Below are 17,569 nucleotides of genomic sequence, written 5' to 3' on the forward strand. Positions count from 1 at the left end.
TATCATTTGTGCAGATTACAATAACGGCATACGCTACGGCCGCGTGGCGCGTTGGATACACCCGATCCCTCGATCTCGGAAGTTAAGCAACGCGCGGTCCGGACAGTGCTTGGATGGGAGACCAACCAAGGACGTCCGGATTGCTGTAGCCTCACGAAGCTTTCCACGAAATCGTCTTCCGGGAGGGACGTAAAACGGGGGTCCCGTGCTCGAGGAGGTGCCTCGAACACGTTAAACAGCCTCATTACCCTACACATTGGGTACCTGCCTGTGGCACTGGCTGCAAATACACCTGATATTATTATTATTATATTATACACGTGTTAAGATGGAACCAGAGCGCACGTTGGAGATACCGTGCTGTTGGTTCGACGATCAGATTCTCCCCGCTAATGCTTCGGTCACAATTGGAAAAAGGGGCCTTGCCGGGTAGTTCCCGGACCATTTTTTTGCACTTCCGGGCGTGGCCCCCACGTGGCCCCGTGGGGCACCCTGCGGCTACCGGGCTATTTTGGGGACCGGTGGGGACCCGAGAAAAATTTAGTTCTGACTTAAATTCTACCCGGGCTCCGCGGACGAAACGACGCCGTGACCTCAACGTGAGAACACCGCGAGGGACCCCTCCGGTTGCCGGCAGTCCACCGGGACAAGTAATTATTTGTCTGTTTGTTTGTTTGTTTGTTTGTTTGTTTATTTATTTGCACAAGAAGAAAATTTATGATATATAATACGATAAACAATAGATAAAAACGGGCTCAGGAGGAGAAAAAAGCGTATATAGCTTATACTAGGCCCTTCTCGTCTAGACTTATCAAACTTGATTATAGATTATGAATAATATAGTGAAGTAATACATAAAATATGATAACGATAGACAATGATCATCAAATAATTGATGGTATAAATTAAAGTCAGATATGGGAATTCGAAGTACAGCAATACCTTGCCTTTGAATCAGTAAACATCCAATCACAGCATCGTGAAATCGGTGCATCCAATCAAATCATTGGGACATCTCACCAATACCCTACACCTGCTCCAATAACCGAGACAGGTGCGCCCCCTCGCGTAGACCCTACCACTTGCACTCTACCTTTGAACTTACCTTGATACCTTGATACTGCATTTGGCCCAAAACATACCCCTCTACGTACACTGGTGCCACAGCGCTATGGCTGTAACAGACGCTCTCCTCAGTAGTCCAGGGACCACCGTTGCCACCCTAACATGTTGTTGCGCGGTGGTTGTGTTCGTTGTAACGCTGCTGAAGGTCACGGTGGGTCTGTGGCGGACGGTGAGGCGTAACCGGACCATGGCGGCGGATTTTCCCGCTCCTCCCGGGGGTCACTGGCTGCTCGGTCACCTGGTCATGGTACGTTTACCATTTGAAAATGTGTTGGGATATTCATATTGAATTCAATAACTTGTAACCCTGATTGCAAAATGAATATATATATATATATATATATATATATATATTTATATATATATATATATATATATATATATATCGATTAAGTTTCAGCTTAACCCTTAAAGGACGGGATAAAATTTTCACGTGCATACAGGAATCGTAACTAAAATTTTCGGGCTTCAGGTGCCCCCACCTTGGAATTGTTTCGGGGCTGTAAAGTGCTTAATATTAATGCTAGATAGGTAAAACTATACATTTCTGGAAAGCTGAGAACCTGTAGAATATGAAAATAACAAGAAAAAGACTGTATCTGGTTTGTAAGTATGAAAGCTCATCTTTCATTCACGGGTTCTTAAACGAACGTAAATATGTTCATGGAAAATCCCTCTTGCCCCATTATAAGCATTTATTAATTTCATCATCATCGTCGTCCAGCAAAGAACATGACAGGTGTAATTAGTGATATTAGTCATACACATATTTATACTTATAAAAAGCAGCGAGTGATTCATGTCGCCACGATATCGTCACAATACATGTGCAATGGTCCTACGAGCAACGTGGGGGGGGTGGAATTAGAGCAATCCAATTTGGGCCAATAATACATGCATTCCCATGGGGAAGTTGACAGAAATTAGGTGTCATTATCTCAGGAACCAAAGATTCTGACCAAGAAAACTTGCCCTCAAATTCTTACCAGTTCTGTAGACGACTGTCATCTATCAGAATTACGAGAACTTCTATACGGCTAGTCTCCGGGGAAACACCCCCGAGCGAGAGCACTTGAGTCAGTCCATTTGCCTTATAAGGGCCCGCTCGCGACCATCACACTATTTCCCGGGGGTCCAGAAGGCAAAAAGATGAAGAAAGGTCGTTTTTGTCAACAAATTCTATAATTATGAGGTCTGGCCTGTCATACCCACCCCAGACTTGCCAAGAGTTCACCAAAAATCCCACCAAGAAAGGCTTTCAATGTTTTAATGCCCTGTTTATTTTTGGGGTCTAGGCGCCTGCGCCAATACCCTAATCCCCCCTAGGTTTCTGAAGTATTGTATCCATGATGATACGAAGAAATGATGTGACTTTTGCACTCTGTATTATAAGTTTAACACGACAGTATTGCCATGTCACCCGGCCATTGAGGGTGCATTTCGCTATCTGGACAATGTGGTTACGGGGTCACTTGAGTCATGAGGCACACATGCTGACCGCACGAATGTTGACCTTTGATACAGGCAACCTCGTCTTTTTGGGTCAGTGGCCCTAAAAACCTCTCCCTTAGAAGTTGCGGTCTTTTGTATTGTATTGGTTCCCTTATTTTTCTGCTCAAAGCGAACTAAGGACATGCATCTCTTTAAGCCGTGTACAATAACAATCTTTGTAGTTACCTTCGCCGAGAAGGTTATGCATAGGGTAGCGTTTGTGTGTGTTTGTGTGTTTGTAACTTGTGTGTTTGTAACAAACAGCATAACTCAAGGAGGCTGGGATGGATTGTCTTGATATTTGGTAGGTGGGTAGGTCTTGATGAGACATGGAAATGATTAGATTTTGGGTACCCTAGCGGCTTGTTACGGTACTGCAGCGGAACTTCCTGTTTGGATATCTCGTGTTCTGGATATGCTATGGTACTGATTTTTTAATGGTATGTAGCTCTTTGGACAGAGAGTAAGTGGTATAGGTTTTGGCTTCCTAGCGGCTTTTTTGGAACTGCAGGAGCAGGTTTTGCTTCAGACTTTGAAAGGCAATAACTCAAGAAGGGCTTGATGAATGGTCATGATTTTTGGTAAGTAGATAACTTGAGTGATGATGTACATTATTAGATACTTATTATGCAAATCAGCATCTAATTTGCATGATTAATGAGGAAAGTTTATACAGCCGCCAAATTCCATGATAGGACTCTCAAACATGTGACATATATATGTAACTGAGGAAGAGAGAAACATTAATAGATATCAACTATGCAAATGAGGACCTCATTTGCATAATTAATGAGAAAATACTATAACTCAAGATGGGCCTGATGGATGTTCATGATTTTTGGTAGGTAGATAGCTTAGGTGATACTTTGTATGATTGGACGATAATCATGCAAATCAGATTCTACTTTGCATAATTAATGAGACAATTTTTAAAAACCGCTGTGTTCCATGATATGACTATTCAAATATGTGACATGAGGAAGAGAGGAAGATTCGCAATACGCAATTGTAGGCCTAATTTGCATAATCAATGAGAAACTACTAGAATTCCATACAGGTAAATGATGGCAATTTCATACTTGTGGCATTTGGAAGTTATGTGAATGTGAACATCGTTGAATCAAATTATGCTAATAATGACCTCATTTGCATAATTGATTATATATGTTTGCATAACCTTTTTTAAGCTCATACTTTGGACGACTTCTGTTATTTGGGTGAAGACGATCAACTGCTATGATTTATAATTGATGAGAAACACTCCTAATACGTCAGTCGTAAAGGTTAAAATCTTTTGGCGAAGGTGTGAGGTCGTGGAACTCTAGTTTCTTTCTAGTTTCTTGTCAGATCAGGGGACTCCGGATTCGAAACCAGGACCTCTGGGTTGTGGGTCAAACACCCTGCCACAGCGCCACCGCGACGCCACTAGGTTGTTAGAAGTCGATGTCACCCACCGACCCGGGTGAAAGAAGGTCGGTGCGCCCTGATGTAGATGGCCTCCTTCATTCCTCTCACAAAGTAGTCAAGCTTATGCCAATCACGAACATGATCTGATTTTTACAGCTCGGTCCGGAGGGGGGAGAGTTGATGCTGAAAGGTGTGGGATGGGCGGACGACTACAAGTACGCTCATCTGATACACCTTGGCCCCTTCCTTACAAATTGCGCTGTGTATCATCCCGACTACGTCAGGGCTATAATGGCACGGTCAGGTAACGGGCTGATTTGTTCTTCTTCTCTTCCTCTTTCGTCTCATCCTTCTTTTCCTCCTTCTTTGGATGGATGGACCCTACGTCTGACCGATGTAACCTACGTGTTACTGTTCATATTTTAGTCTACTACCATTCAAATAAATCAATATATGCCAATACATGCTAATTTCTACATTTTATTTCTAAATGCCCTCATTATGAGGACAAAAGAAACAAGCTTTTCGAAACAGTTAAAACTATATTTCCGAGCTTTCACCATCTAGAAGATCCCCCACACAAAAAAATACACATTTCTACTAAAATCACAAAACCCACTAATTATTAGAAACGTGGGACTTTTCATTAGCCATTGCCTCCAAAGAAGAGGTCAAAACCCTCAGTATTGTATGTAGAAATATCAGTTACTAGATGTATAGAATAGACACGTTACCCTTGTTAACTTTTTAGCCTACGGGCATGAATTTGCAAGTAAAAGATCATTATGTGTTGTGATATTTTTCAGATAAAAAGGATGAGTTCGCCTATGGTTTCCTACGACCATGGCTAGGTAAGTTGGATATATGACAGCATCATTTCATTGATCTATTTTTGATTGTTTGTTTGTTTGTTTGTTTGTTTGTTTGTTTGTTGGGATTTAGGTAGGGGAATCAAAACATGTGGTAACCATCTGTGTATCTTTAGGCAGATGGCAAACAATATGTTCCTTATTTATCACATTCTTTATTGAAATCGTTATGAATTGTTGTCATGTACTTTTGGTATAAACCTACTTACTGAAAGCACAACTGTAGTCCGTGGTTACCAACAGGAGACGGTCTTCTCACCACCGCTGGGCCCAAGTGGTTCCGGAACCGTCGCCTCCTCACACCGGGGTTTCACTTCGAGATCCTCAAGCCGTACGTTAGGCTCTTCTCAGAGAGTACAAACGTCATGCTGGTAAGTGTGATGGGAACATACTTTAGACTTTGAGCTCATGAAGCAATAATCTACGACAAAGTGTTTGCTATGCGCTAATTTCCCAACAATTAGCAAACATTGTCGGCTCTTGTCAAAATTACCCATTAAACGTGATGGGTACAATACTGATTTTGAAGTATCCAGTGAAAACAACGAATCTTACGAAAACACTGTACAATGATAACAAGTGCCACTCTACTCGGCGATTCTTAGCTAGATTCTGTAAGTATATTGTGCTTAATAAGTTCTTTCAGTAATAGAAATTATGTCTTCAGAGGGACTTCATCTTTGAATACTGTTTTGAAGTTGGATACTGTTTGATGTTGCTTAGGGTTAACAAAGTATACTTTACATGATATCTTGAAAGTTACCGTGGTGTATCTTTTTCAGTAAGTCATGTGTTCTTGGGCCACCTCATGTAATACCTATCGGATATACATAATTTTGAAGTTCGTAGAGCAATCACTAAGATAGGAATATGTAGTCATAGATTAAATGTGGAAATCGGAAGATACCATAAAATTCCCCGTGACCAGAGGTTTCGTCCATTCTGTCCAAATGAAATTGAAGATGAACAACACTTTATCCTAAATTATCCACGATATCATGATACCAATCATGATATCAAAGGCAAAGCTGTTCAACCTTCTTTCCGCTTGTTCAACAGAATGTGATACATTACAGTCTATAGAGAAATTCAAATACATTATTACTGTGTACAAATAGGTAAAGATATCAAAGAATGTTTAGATCTAAGAACTAGTAGTGTAAGTGATACGTTAAACTCGACATGTTGAAGTATTCATGTACTTGTACTTAGGTTAATCATTTTGTATACCATTGTTTGTTAACTTGTTTGCATGTATAGTTGTAGAAGACCTTACGAAAGTCGCTGTACTTTTGTCATGTCAATAAAAATTCCCTATATCATTGCCCACTTCTTTTTACAGAAAAACTGGGAAGATCTGACGGCTGGATCGTCTATTGACGTGTTTCACCACATGGGTTTGATGACGTTGGACAGTATGTTAAAGTGTGCACTCAGTCAACACACCGACTGTCAAACAAGGTACAAGGGTGATATTTTGAGGATCTCTTGTTTATTATGTGCCTATTCGTTACCTTTACATAATATATTATAGCTTCTAGCATAATGGCAAACAAGTGGCAAATTTGTCAGTGGCGTGGAGGTGAAATAATTCATTGGCCGCTCATCACATAGAAGAAACCACTAGTTTAGAAGATAAAGAAAATTGCATGCTTTCTAGTTCTATCTTATAGCTTTCGGACTTCCAAAGCTTGAAAATCAAAATTTACAAGCTTTGATCAAACGAGCACCTGGTGATGATGAAGGAAGATCCCAGGATGTTTCTTCGTGTTGTAGCAATCATCAATACACCAATCCCATAGACCCGCCCACTTTAGTCAAAACGTAGATATGCAACCGCTCTTTCAATGGTCAAACCGCTGATTGCCGCCTTGGTTGAACAGCTAATGTTGGTGGACAGTTGGGATTGGTCTATCATCTGTTTACCGTACAAAATGTAGGAAGACCAACGACTACATTGCTGCCGTGTACGACCTGGCAGACCTGACTATGAAGAGAGGCAGAACCATTTCTCATAGGATCGACCTGATCTACGCAATGTCATCGGACGGGAGGAAGTAAGTTGTACATTCGTAATCCTACGTAGCTGATCCACAAGTCGTACCTATGGCTATAGGATAAGATGCAAGAACCCTACGGCAGCTTATGCTACGGTCACAATTTGAAATGGGAGCCCGCCGGGCAGTTTACGGACTGACCCCTATGTGACCCAATCCATGGGACACCCCGCGGCTACCGGACAATTTTTGGGCCTGGGATTTTTCAAACTTGAAGCTAAAATCAACTCAGGGCCTGGTAACAAATAGACACCGTAAGCTATTCGTAAGAAACTGGGAGAGTGCTGGACACCGGGAGGTAAAAATTTGTGGCTTCGGGGCCCGGCCGGGGATACACCCCGTACGGGCAACGCCGCATGCTGGTGATGATGTCTAACGAGTGTGTTGCGACTTTGCGTAACGTGGGCTCATTATCAAACAGCATTTTTGTATTAGGCCAGCTATACAATGATACAATATGTAAAACATTGATACCCATTTTTAAAATGTTCACTAAAGAAAAAGGTAACGTGCGAAAATGTCCGATGCATACTTTTGTCGACATGACACATCAACTGTTTCTATTTTATTATTTCTTTATTTCAGGCTCTCACTGGCCCATATGACATAGGGACAAACATGAAAAACAAAGATTATATACAACATTTTGAGACAAACTAACAATATTATGGCTATGTGTAGAGGCGGCTCCATAGGTTGGTGAAAAATGAGTTCTTGTAAAAAGAGTCGGACCTAAGTACGGACTGTATAATGGCATTACAAGAATTGAAAATCCTATGTACAAAGGAGTGGCACTGTTTACGCCATCTGGCGTCGAAGGTATCGGTATGATTGCACACGAACATTTCACTTGCGCTGCAAGATCTTGGGAAACTCATAATTATACGGAAACAATTGTTGTAGGCAATTCGACATTTCGACAGAACACTCGAGCGAAAAGAATTCCATAACTGCGCCCCAAAGAGTTGGGAGCAGTGAGACGTGAATAGTGTTTTCTTGATAGTAGGTGAACAAAGACAAAATTTTCGAATTATAGTATTTGCTCGACAATACAGGCCCCTTAGTTGGGCAAGGATACAGTCATCATCACTCAGTCTGTCATTAATAGCAATTCCAAGATATACAAATGATGTCACAAATCTCAGACACTCTCCATACAGTTTGATCGACGGGAGCGGATGTAAAAGTGGCAAACTAGCACTCGGGAAGTACATGCAGCATGTCTTGTTTACATTGAATAATACATCATTTTCTAAACCAAAGTCCTCGCAAGTACTTACACGTTTTTTCAGAGACTTAAGGCTAGGACATTACAAACACATGTCGTCAGCGTAAAAAAGATGGTTCACAAGACAGCCTCCTATATAGCAACCTACTTTAGTACAACTGAGTCTCGAGCTTAAATCATCTATATATGCATTGAATAGTAGCGGGGATAGCAGACTCCCTTGCCTTACCCCATTTGATACATAAAAGCAGGGAGACAAAACATTGTTCCATCTAATACACATTGTTTGGTTCTGGTACCAATAAACCAGAAACCTCACCAAATACACCGGGACCTTTCTGTCAAGGAGTTTTTTAAATAGGGTCCAATGGTTTACCCTATCAAAAGCCTTGGAGGCGTCTAAAAAACAAGCAAAAACTGGAGAGCCGAGACCCCGGTAGTACTCAATTGTCTGTTTTAAAGTAAATACACACATGTCAAGACCATGACCACGTTTGAAACCGAACTGATGAGCAGTGGTTTGAAGATATGGCTCTAGCCTGTTCAATAAAACAGCCTCCAGAACTTTGGATAATGCTGATGCAATTGCTATTGGTCTATAGTTATCACTATCAGAAATATTACCAGTTTTGTTTTTAACAACCGGAATGATGGTAGTATCTAACATACTTTTCGGAATGAAGTTATGGACAAGCGCGGCTGAAAACAATAGTGATAAGCATATGCTAAGCTTAGGCCCCGCATATTTAAGGTGTTCATTACTGATTTCGTCAGACCCTACCGCTTTTCCATTGGGTAAGTTTCTAATTATATCATATACTTCCACAACAGAGATTTGCATCCCCGAATCAAATTCAAAAGGACAACCTGTCGACAAATCCGACATAACAGCAGGTCTATGTACCTCACTATTAACAGAGTTCAGCAGTTTATCAAAATGACTCCTCCACATGTCTGCGATCTGCTCAGCCCCAGAGCAACCATCTATAGTGTTAGGTAATACAGAATGAGAGGATTTAGTACTACGGACCTTTTTCCAGAATTCTCTAGTATGGCCGGCATTGAAACTTTTCGCAGTCGAGTCGGCTCTTGCCCTGTTTTCCTCCTGTTTACACTGTCTTAGGGCGTACTTAAACTTTGCCCTGGCTTTATTCATTAAGGAAAAAAACGGACCTGATCGAGGGCGGCCACTTTCCCTCCAAAGAATGTAGGCCTCACGTGCAGCCGTATGCAAATCCTTAACAACCTCATTCCATCCGGGGACAGGTGTAAAGGAATTGCAACCCGTTCTTTGAGTTATAGTGGAATTTGCAGAATCTTTTAGAGTGGCAATTAATTGGCAGGTAAACAGGTTGAGGGCATTAGTATGCGCTTGATCCTGACAATTCGGATTCTTACAAATCATTGCGTCCAGTGTAATTTCCACGTTTGACAGAAAACTGTCCACAGATAAACGATACATGTCTATTTGGCCTGGCATCGCCCTGGCCCAGTCAGTGATTTTGCGAGGAATCTCGGAGTGTGCAGCCTTAGCTATGGCTGGGAAATTTGCATCTAAAGAGATACAGAGTGGAAAGTGATCAGAGGAGATATAATCATGCAACACCTGAATATTGTTGATGTTTTGGTGAGCCGTGTCACTTGCCAGACAGTGATCGATCCATGATGTGGAAGCATGGACATCACTGAGGTAAGTGTAAGAATCGGCCGGAAGAAGTTCCCTGTCTGAGCAGTGTAATCCAGTTTCCTCGCAAAACGTCTGTAACAATACACCAAATCTACTTGTAGGAGAGGCATTAAAATCGCCCAAGATTACCGTAGCATACGAATTATAATCCTCCAAGAGTGCCTCAAGTTTACCCAGCTTCTCAAGAAATGAGTCAGTATTTGCTTGCATATCACAAGGCATATATATACATACACAAAGTAATTGACATCCATTCAAATCTATTCTAACAGCAATGAGACTATCATCATCAATGTCAACAGGAGATATGACAGAAGATAGGGTCTTTCTCCACATGATCCCCACTCCCCCATACGGGCGTCCTTGTAGCACCCCTGCTTCAAGATTTACTGGAGATTTCCCGGAGGCCATAAACTCAGGACTAATGCTGCTTAAAAAAGGAATATCATCAGGCAGAAGCCAGTGTTCTTGCAACATAATAATGTCATTTGATTCACATAGACTTTTGATTGTTCCAACTGAGTTCTTGGCAGAACGGCAGTTATACGATGCAATCCGCAGTTTCTGTTTCAAGTCCATGGTTAAGAAGTGGAAGAGCGTCGCCTACTGTGAAAGCGGCGCACTAGGATCCCACATGGCCAGAAAGATGGGGACAGGACTTCCGACACAGCATTGTAGTCAACAGAGACACGGAACGAAGAATACCCATCGTATTTTGTGGTTAGTTTAGAACAGTTAACTGCGCATTTCTGCGACAAGTTATCAGTCAAGTACCTTTCAACATCCTGAGTCAGTGTGTCCGGTTCAAGGCGTGTCACAAAGATCTCCGCTGGTCTTGACTTAACCGCAGACAGACTGGACGACACCGCCGTACCCACCACTGCCCTGGACCTCTGCTTCTTTCTCTGCACCAGGCGGAAGCCCTCAGAGTCAAGGTCACTGTGGCCACCAGCTGAGGTGGACTGCGGTCGGGCTACAGCCTAGAGCCACTCGAGTAGCCCCGACGTCGGGATGCCTGCGATGACTTTGTGGCAGGCGCCCTCTCCACCTGCCGACCAGAGTCGCCCGCGTGCAGGGACTTAGGGATAGTCTCCGACGGGCAGGTGTCAGACACGGCATTGGCGTAGGATTCCTTCGGCCTGGTGAGAGTCGACGCTGCCGGCGGAGCAGAACTCGACGTTGCCGGTGGAGCAGAACACGTCGCTGCCGGCGGAGCAGAACACGACGCTGCCGGCGGAGTAGAGCTCAGCCTGTTTTTCAATTCCCAGAGCTCTTTCCTGAGGGCCACAAGCTCAGTCTGGACTCTAACCGAATCCATGGAGCAATCCCTAATCAGTTTCATCTCCTGCCTCACGATCTGAAGCTCTTGCATGCAAACTGAGATGTCTACATGTTCCAGATTCACAGCGGGGAGGTGGAGAGTTGCTGACACGAAAGTAGGTAACGACGGAGGAGCAGTAGAATGCAAAACTCGCTGAATATCCTCCATATTGGCGGTAGACTTGTCTGCTCCCTTTCGCTTTATGTAGCGATCGTCCGGCTTACATGTATCAAATACAAGTCTCTTAGCCGTCTCTATTTCCTCTTCCATGTACGTCTCGGTACACAACTTCGTAATGATGTCGAGCGGAAGAGTGTCCATCTTGTTAACAGTAAAACATAACAGATCGTTGATGATAACATCTTTACATACCGCTTCGGATCCAGACCCACTAGGGGGGAAACGCTTGTCTGAACAGCGCTGGCAAAGAACAAGATCCCCCTGACAGGGCTGGGCTCCTGTCTCACGGCAGTCTTCACATCTAGGCATGATGGGAGTGGGGAGGGGTGCCGCGGGCTTACCATACAGTGCCCTCCCTTGATGGAGAAAACCTTTCAATGTGAAGGCGATCGTCAGAATTGTCTCCAATTTTCACTTTATAAGTCACCCAGAATGTTTGGTCTTCATCTGGTGAGTCGATAGCAGGTCGATGGGTCGTTAAAGTGCCCCTAATTCTGATTTTGGGGAACAGAGCCACGCAGCTATCAAAAAGTCGCCGCCATCTTGGATTAGTCTCTTGGATTCCTGCTCGTACATGTATTGATTGAATTGCCTACTTATACAATGTATTGATGCGAGTTTTATTTCCCTTTCAAGGTACCGTAAAGCCTGTAAACTTGTGCACGAGTACGCAGAAAGAATCATCGCAGAGCGGAAGGAGGCTCTGATGCAGCGGGACGGGGAGGAGAGAGCTAACCGGAAGAAATATCTCGACTTCCTGGATATACTTTTGGAAGCGAAGGTTTGTGGTACTTTTCTGACATCCAAACAGGTGTGCCATTTTCAAGCTATTTGGCCATCTGGTCCTTTATTGTTTCTTATATATTTGATCATATCATGAGATTTGAATATCTGCAGGATGAAGACGGTAACGGTTTAACAGATGCTGAGATCAGGGACGAGGTGGACACCTTCATGTTCGAGGGACACGACACCACAGCCAGTGGGCTGTCCTGGACCCTGTACTGTCTGGCTCGTCATCCGGGACATCAGGAGAAGTGCAGGAAGGAGGCACAGGAAGTGCTGAAGGGGAGGACGGAAGTGACGTGGTATGGTCATGTCAAATATTCATACTTGTTTCGATTATTGGAAATATTTTTTTTTTCGTTTGCTCTGTGCAGCTATCTGGTGGGAGAGGAAACAAAACATGAAACAGCAAATTGGTCAAGGAGTAGCATCGTTGTTATTGGCCTGTTATTCTATTTCATTATCCTTTGTGTAGGGATCTTCTGCCATCTCTGAAGTACATCACCATGTCTGTGAAGGAGGCCTTACGACTGTTCCCTCCGGTGCCCATGATATTCCGTCAACTGGAGAGCCCCCTAACGTTTCCAGATGGAAGGATAATTGCAAAAGGTAGCGTCATAACTTGTATGAACATCCATAGTCTCTGTTAATGACTTAATTTGCATCTTTTTCACACCTTGCACTAATTACTTTGTGGGGTCGTGTGGCTCAACGGCAGGGGGCACGACCCAGAACCCAGCGGTCCCGGGTTCGAATCCCCTACCACCGATGTTGTGCATTGGGAAAGGCACTTTATATGACTTTCTTAACTCCACCCAGGCGTAAAAATGGGACTTTCTTCTCTGTACCTGGCACTGTTAATATAAGTTTTCAAAACCTGTGTGCAGTGCTATGTCGTCTTTGTCTGTCCAAAAGCAGATCGAAAAAAGAAATTAAAAAAAAAAAATATTTTGGAACGTCATCAGTTGTTGTGGTCTAAGTCACGTACAGTGAATTTAATATTTTTATATCAACATAGGTGCATCAGTCAACATATCAACCCACACCCTGCATCACAATTCCCATGTCTGGGAAAACCATACGGTATGATTTTTTAATTCGTATTCTTATTTCAAGTATTGTTAGCAAGACACATCGATACCAGTTAAGCCAATTGAATTTTTTGCAGAAAATTTCAGCTGCTAGCTCTCACGTTTATTTGCTATTACAGGAGTACGACCCGCTCCGATTCTCACCCGAGAACTCCAAGGACCGTCATCCATATGCATTCATTCCCTTCGCTGCCGGACCGAGGTTAGATCTACGATGAACACGATTTGAAGCATCATTAACATATCCCTTAAATGGTTGATTAATCAATGTATTTTTCGTCAACCAAAGGTAAAGTATCTGCCTTCGTCTCAGTCATTCTGCTACCGTCTTACGATGATAATGACTCCACATAAACCGGAATGAAACGGGGGGGATACAAACCCAGTCACGTTTGGGACCGCATTCGTCTCAGTGCAGCGCCACCTAGCGGCGAAAAGTAGCTCCAGTCACTGTTGTCCTGAGGAAGGTAGACAAAGGTCTAACGAAACGTTGGCAGATACTTACATTTTAGTCGTTCGGTTGTGTAAAATGACAACTCCTACTATCATGATATGATTTACAAATAGCTGCGGTTCCAGCCCAAAACTGGAAAAAAAACGTTAGCACATAGAAAGTCAAAGAATAGTTCAAAGTTCAACAATCGATTAAAATAGATGATAAGCCTTGATATTGGAATCAAGTGTTTAATCCTTGAATTAATTGTTGTGTTATTCGACAAACTATTTACTGCAGGAACTGTATCGGACAACACTTCGCCATGAACGAGTTGAAGACAACTGTTGCGCTCATCCTGCAGCGGTTCAGCCTGACTCCTGACGACACTCTGCCGGAGCCCATTCCTATCCCTAAACTGATCCTGCGGGCTAAAAAGCCGGGCCTTTTTCTGAAGATCAAACCTCTTTCGGCATAACACAGACCTGTCTCCAATAATGTGCATTAAACACACCGTACATAAAACCTTACGTCCATAAATATGTACCCAACTCTACTCCTTCTAGAACCCTGACCAGTTGTAGAGCTACTAGAAGGGTAATTCATCCCTATATAACATGTCTCAAGGGTACAATCAATCTTTTCTTTCTACCTTGAACGATCATAATAAGCAAGAAAATTACCTTTCAAACATAAACAGACTTTACGTATGAAGGGCAACCACAAAACTCAGAATTGCCTGTCACATATTAAGAATAGAAACCGAGAGACGTAAAAAAATCCTATTGACCAGAGGGTTTGTCTATTTTGTCCAGAGTTGATTGAAGACGAATATCACTTTTTGATTGTATGTCCGAAATATTCTGACGTACGTAAATCATTAGACACAAGACTGTCCTCTTATGTACCAGAATGTATCTCAATGGACTTAAATAGTAAATGTAAGTACATACAAGTGAAATAACCCTCGCATACAAAAATGAGATAAATGCAGCCGGTTAGGATCCGTGCGCAATCTCCTTACTTTGGGGGAATCCAGATACGTAGGAAATTTTCCAATCCACAAGTATATGTGTTTGAAAATGTAAAACACATATCGTTTGATTGCTTGTGTGTAAAATGACTGAAATCAAGTTTGGAATATAAACTTTTTTTCATATTCCTGCCATAAGTCTTTATACATGTATTGGTGGGTATAATGGTATCATGATAAATGCACCAAATTGAGATAACGCATGGGACCTACCATCTATTGCTAAATAAACATTAAAAAATGTGATGTTGTCCTTCATTGTCATTAGGATTCATGTGATCACAAAATCGAATTGGGAAATGGGAAGAAACAGACTAGAATGGCAAAAAGGACAAATTAAAGAATTGCATATTAACACTACCTTGTTAACTTGACAGTTTGATTCACAATGGTTAGTACGTCTTATTGTTTGAAAACGCAATTTTTTCCTTACACATACAAAGGTTTCTTCTTTTATGATACTATTCAATCTGCATTCGCCACACCCCTACAAAATACATGTGCCATCTTGTACACCATCGCTGTTTCTGATACATTCTATATTTGTTTTGTGCTAATTCTAAAACCACGTCAAGACGTCGAATTGCTAACGTACTAATTGAACTCACACACATTTAAAAAGTTTAGATTGCACCGATTTGGGGGGATTGCTGGTGTTCGCATTCCAATTTACGTCATCAATCACGTATTGGTGGTGCTCAAATTCATATTAACATTATGAATGTGCAATGTTATAATAAAACATGTGCATCCCACGCTTTTGCTGGCTGTAAGCAAACGCCTGCTGGTGTCCGGAGCATCTAAAATTACAATGATAAAAATGATTAGAATGACATGCCGTATTTTTTCAAGATGATGTCTTTCTGATTCATGCAAGTTGCAGTGACTCAACTAAAGCTTGCTGCGCTTAGGGGTATCTTTGCTTAGATGATAAGATTTGAAAATGAAATTAAGTTTGTCATTGAAATTCAACAGCTTGTTGTTTACAACCGAAGGTGACATAGCCCCATAATTTCGTAACTCATGAAACGCTACTTGCTTATGCATAATACATTCCCACACAGCTAAAGCTGTTCTAAATCGTTTCCTATTTGTCATGCGCAGTCATAGGTCCTCCGGAATGGGTGATGCGGAAATTGCCGTCTGGAGCCTAAAGATTCATATCGGCTGAGGCGAACGCCCCTGAGCGGATATCTATGTCCCCGGAGAAAATGTCCCGGGGTTTGGATGGGTGGGTCGCTTTAGACTCCATCGGCGGGCGGAGGCCTATAACTAACACCCGGGTGTGGTTACACGTTGCCTTATATAGTGTGAATGGTATCACCTGATTCCTTCTGACCAATGGCTGCGCTTGACAAATAATAGTCTGGTAATACCTTCCATTATTTACATTTCATACAAGATAGTGATATTACAAACATTTCCGAAAAGCCATATAAGTTCGTCATACGAACTTTATGGTATGATTTGACAGATGAGGCCCCATCGGTAGTGACAGCCGTCGCTATTCCAGCGGCGCGAGTCCCCCAGGTACTGGGCACAGTCCGCGGTGACCCCGCGGTCGTCGGGCTCACCCTCTCCCCAGGCGCTGTACCCGGTCACGGCGGCGCCGTCTATCCATTTCCATGTACCTGTAGAAATAGCAGAGGTAGGCTCTTCGGTGGATAGTGAATATAGACATGTTGTGGCTGATGAAAGTAATCTTTTATAACAGTTAGCCCCCCTCTCACTGGACCCGCGGCACGACAGATTTTCCCCATCGCCTGGAATCAAAGAGCGTGTGTCACAAATTATTAATTCGTGCTTCTAATGATGAAATGTTTGCATTTGTTGGAGAACTAGCGTGATTTGTACATTATTTGAGATACAGCATGTTGCATTTGCCACACTTGTAGTGCGCTGGTTGAGTGGAATAAATCTGAATTCAATTAGGCCATGTTGATTTAATTATATCTTCTTCTTCCGATAATGTCCATCGGCCGGATATCGGCCATCACTGACATGTCACGGGTCAAGGGTCAGGTTCTAAGCAGAACTGGACACCTTCGAGACGAAGGTGGCCAGGGACGAGGACTGGACTGTGGCTTCAGGCAATGTATTCCAGTCGCGGACGGTGCGTGGGAAAAAAGAGTACAGTCTGTAGTCAGTACGACAGTTGAAGTGCTGGTACTGTTGACTGTGAACTCTCCGTCTTCTCCTGTTGCTGTCAGCCAGGGGTTTCAGGGCGTCGCATCTCACACATGCCAGGCCGTGCTTGATCTTGTAAAGCATGGTGAGTCGGATGGAGCGGCGACGGTCTTGTAGAGGGACCCACTGTAGTTGGTCGAGCATGTCAGAAACACTGGAAGTGTTTCTGTGACGGTTGAGGACGAACCGTGCAGCTCTGCGCTGGATCTTTTCGAGCTTGTTGGTGTTCCCGGTGGTGTGGGGGTCCCAGACACAGCAGGCGTACTCTACAATTGGCCGAACCAGGGTTTTGTATGCCAGTTCCTTGGTCTTACTGGAAAGCACCTTCAGGTTCCTCCTCAAGAAACCCAGCGTTCTGTTGGCCTTGGAGTATATGTTGTTAATGTGTGTTCCCCAGGATAGGTCTGTCTGCAGGGTAACTCCAAGGTACTTAGCAGATGACACTCGCTTGAGGGTGTGACCGTGGAGGGTGTAGCTGGAGTCCGCGTTGAGTGGCTTTCTAGCACGTGTCAAGGGCAGCTGAATGCACTTGTCTGGATGGAAAGCCATGTCCCACTCCTGCTCCCAGTCTTCCAGCTTCTTGAGGTCCTCTTGTAGCTTTACTGGGTCTGCAGGGCAGGCGATCAACCGGTACACAGCAGTGTCATCGGCAAATAGTCGGGATGGGGAGGAGA

General features: G+C 43.2%; 1 protein-coding gene across 3 annotated transcripts; it reads left to right on the forward strand.

Annotated features, from left to right (window-relative positions):
- Nucleotides 1–310: 310 nt before the first annotated feature.
- Nucleotides 311–14,954, forward strand: LOC136432662 (cytochrome P450 4B1-like). Of its 3 annotated transcripts, none has more exons than XM_066424101.1 (12): nt 311–1,372; nt 4,180–4,327; nt 4,830–4,874; nt 5,136–5,263; nt 6,235–6,353; nt 6,833–6,949; nt 12,002–12,146; nt 12,263–12,453; nt 12,627–12,760; nt 13,170–13,234; nt 13,362–13,444; nt 13,976–14,954. In XM_066424101.1, the coding sequence occupies exons 1-12, from the start codon at nt 1,172–1,174 to the stop codon at nt 14,151–14,153; spliced, it is 1,554 nt and encodes a 517-aa protein (XP_066280198.1). In that variant the 5' UTR covers nt 311–1,171; the 3' UTR covers nt 14,154–14,954. The 3 variants fall into 3 exon arrangements, with proteins under 3 accessions (XP_066280198.1, XP_066280199.1, XP_066280200.1); XM_066424103.1 differs by lacking the exon at nt 311–1,372 and adding an exon at nt 3,121–4,088; XM_066424102.1 differs by lacking the exon at nt 6,833–6,949.
- Nucleotides 14,955–17,569: the final 2,615 nt, after the last annotated feature.

This window comes from Branchiostoma lanceolatum, chromosome 4, assembly GCF_035083965.1.
Source record: "Branchiostoma lanceolatum isolate klBraLanc5 chromosome 4, klBraLanc5.hap2, whole genome shotgun sequence".
NCBI classification, from domain to species: Eukaryota; Metazoa; Chordata; class Leptocardii; order Amphioxiformes; family Branchiostomatidae; genus Branchiostoma; species Branchiostoma lanceolatum.

What these genes read in the sequence shown, in the direction of transcription:
- LOC136432662 (XM_066424101.1), top strand. Translation starts at nt 1,172, where the DNA reads ATGGCTGTAACAGACGCTCTCCTCAGTAGTCCAGGGACCACCGTTGCC. An exon ending in TTTCCTACGACCATGGCTAG is followed by an intron (nt 4,875 to 5,135) that starts GTAAGTTGGATA and finishes GGTTACCAACAG; the next exon opens with GAGACGGTCTTCTCACCACC. An exon ending in ATGTCATCGGACGGGAGGAA is followed by an intron (nt 6,950 to 12,001) that starts GTAAGTTGTACA and finishes TTCCCTTTCAAG; the next exon opens with GTACCGTAAAGCCTGTAAAC.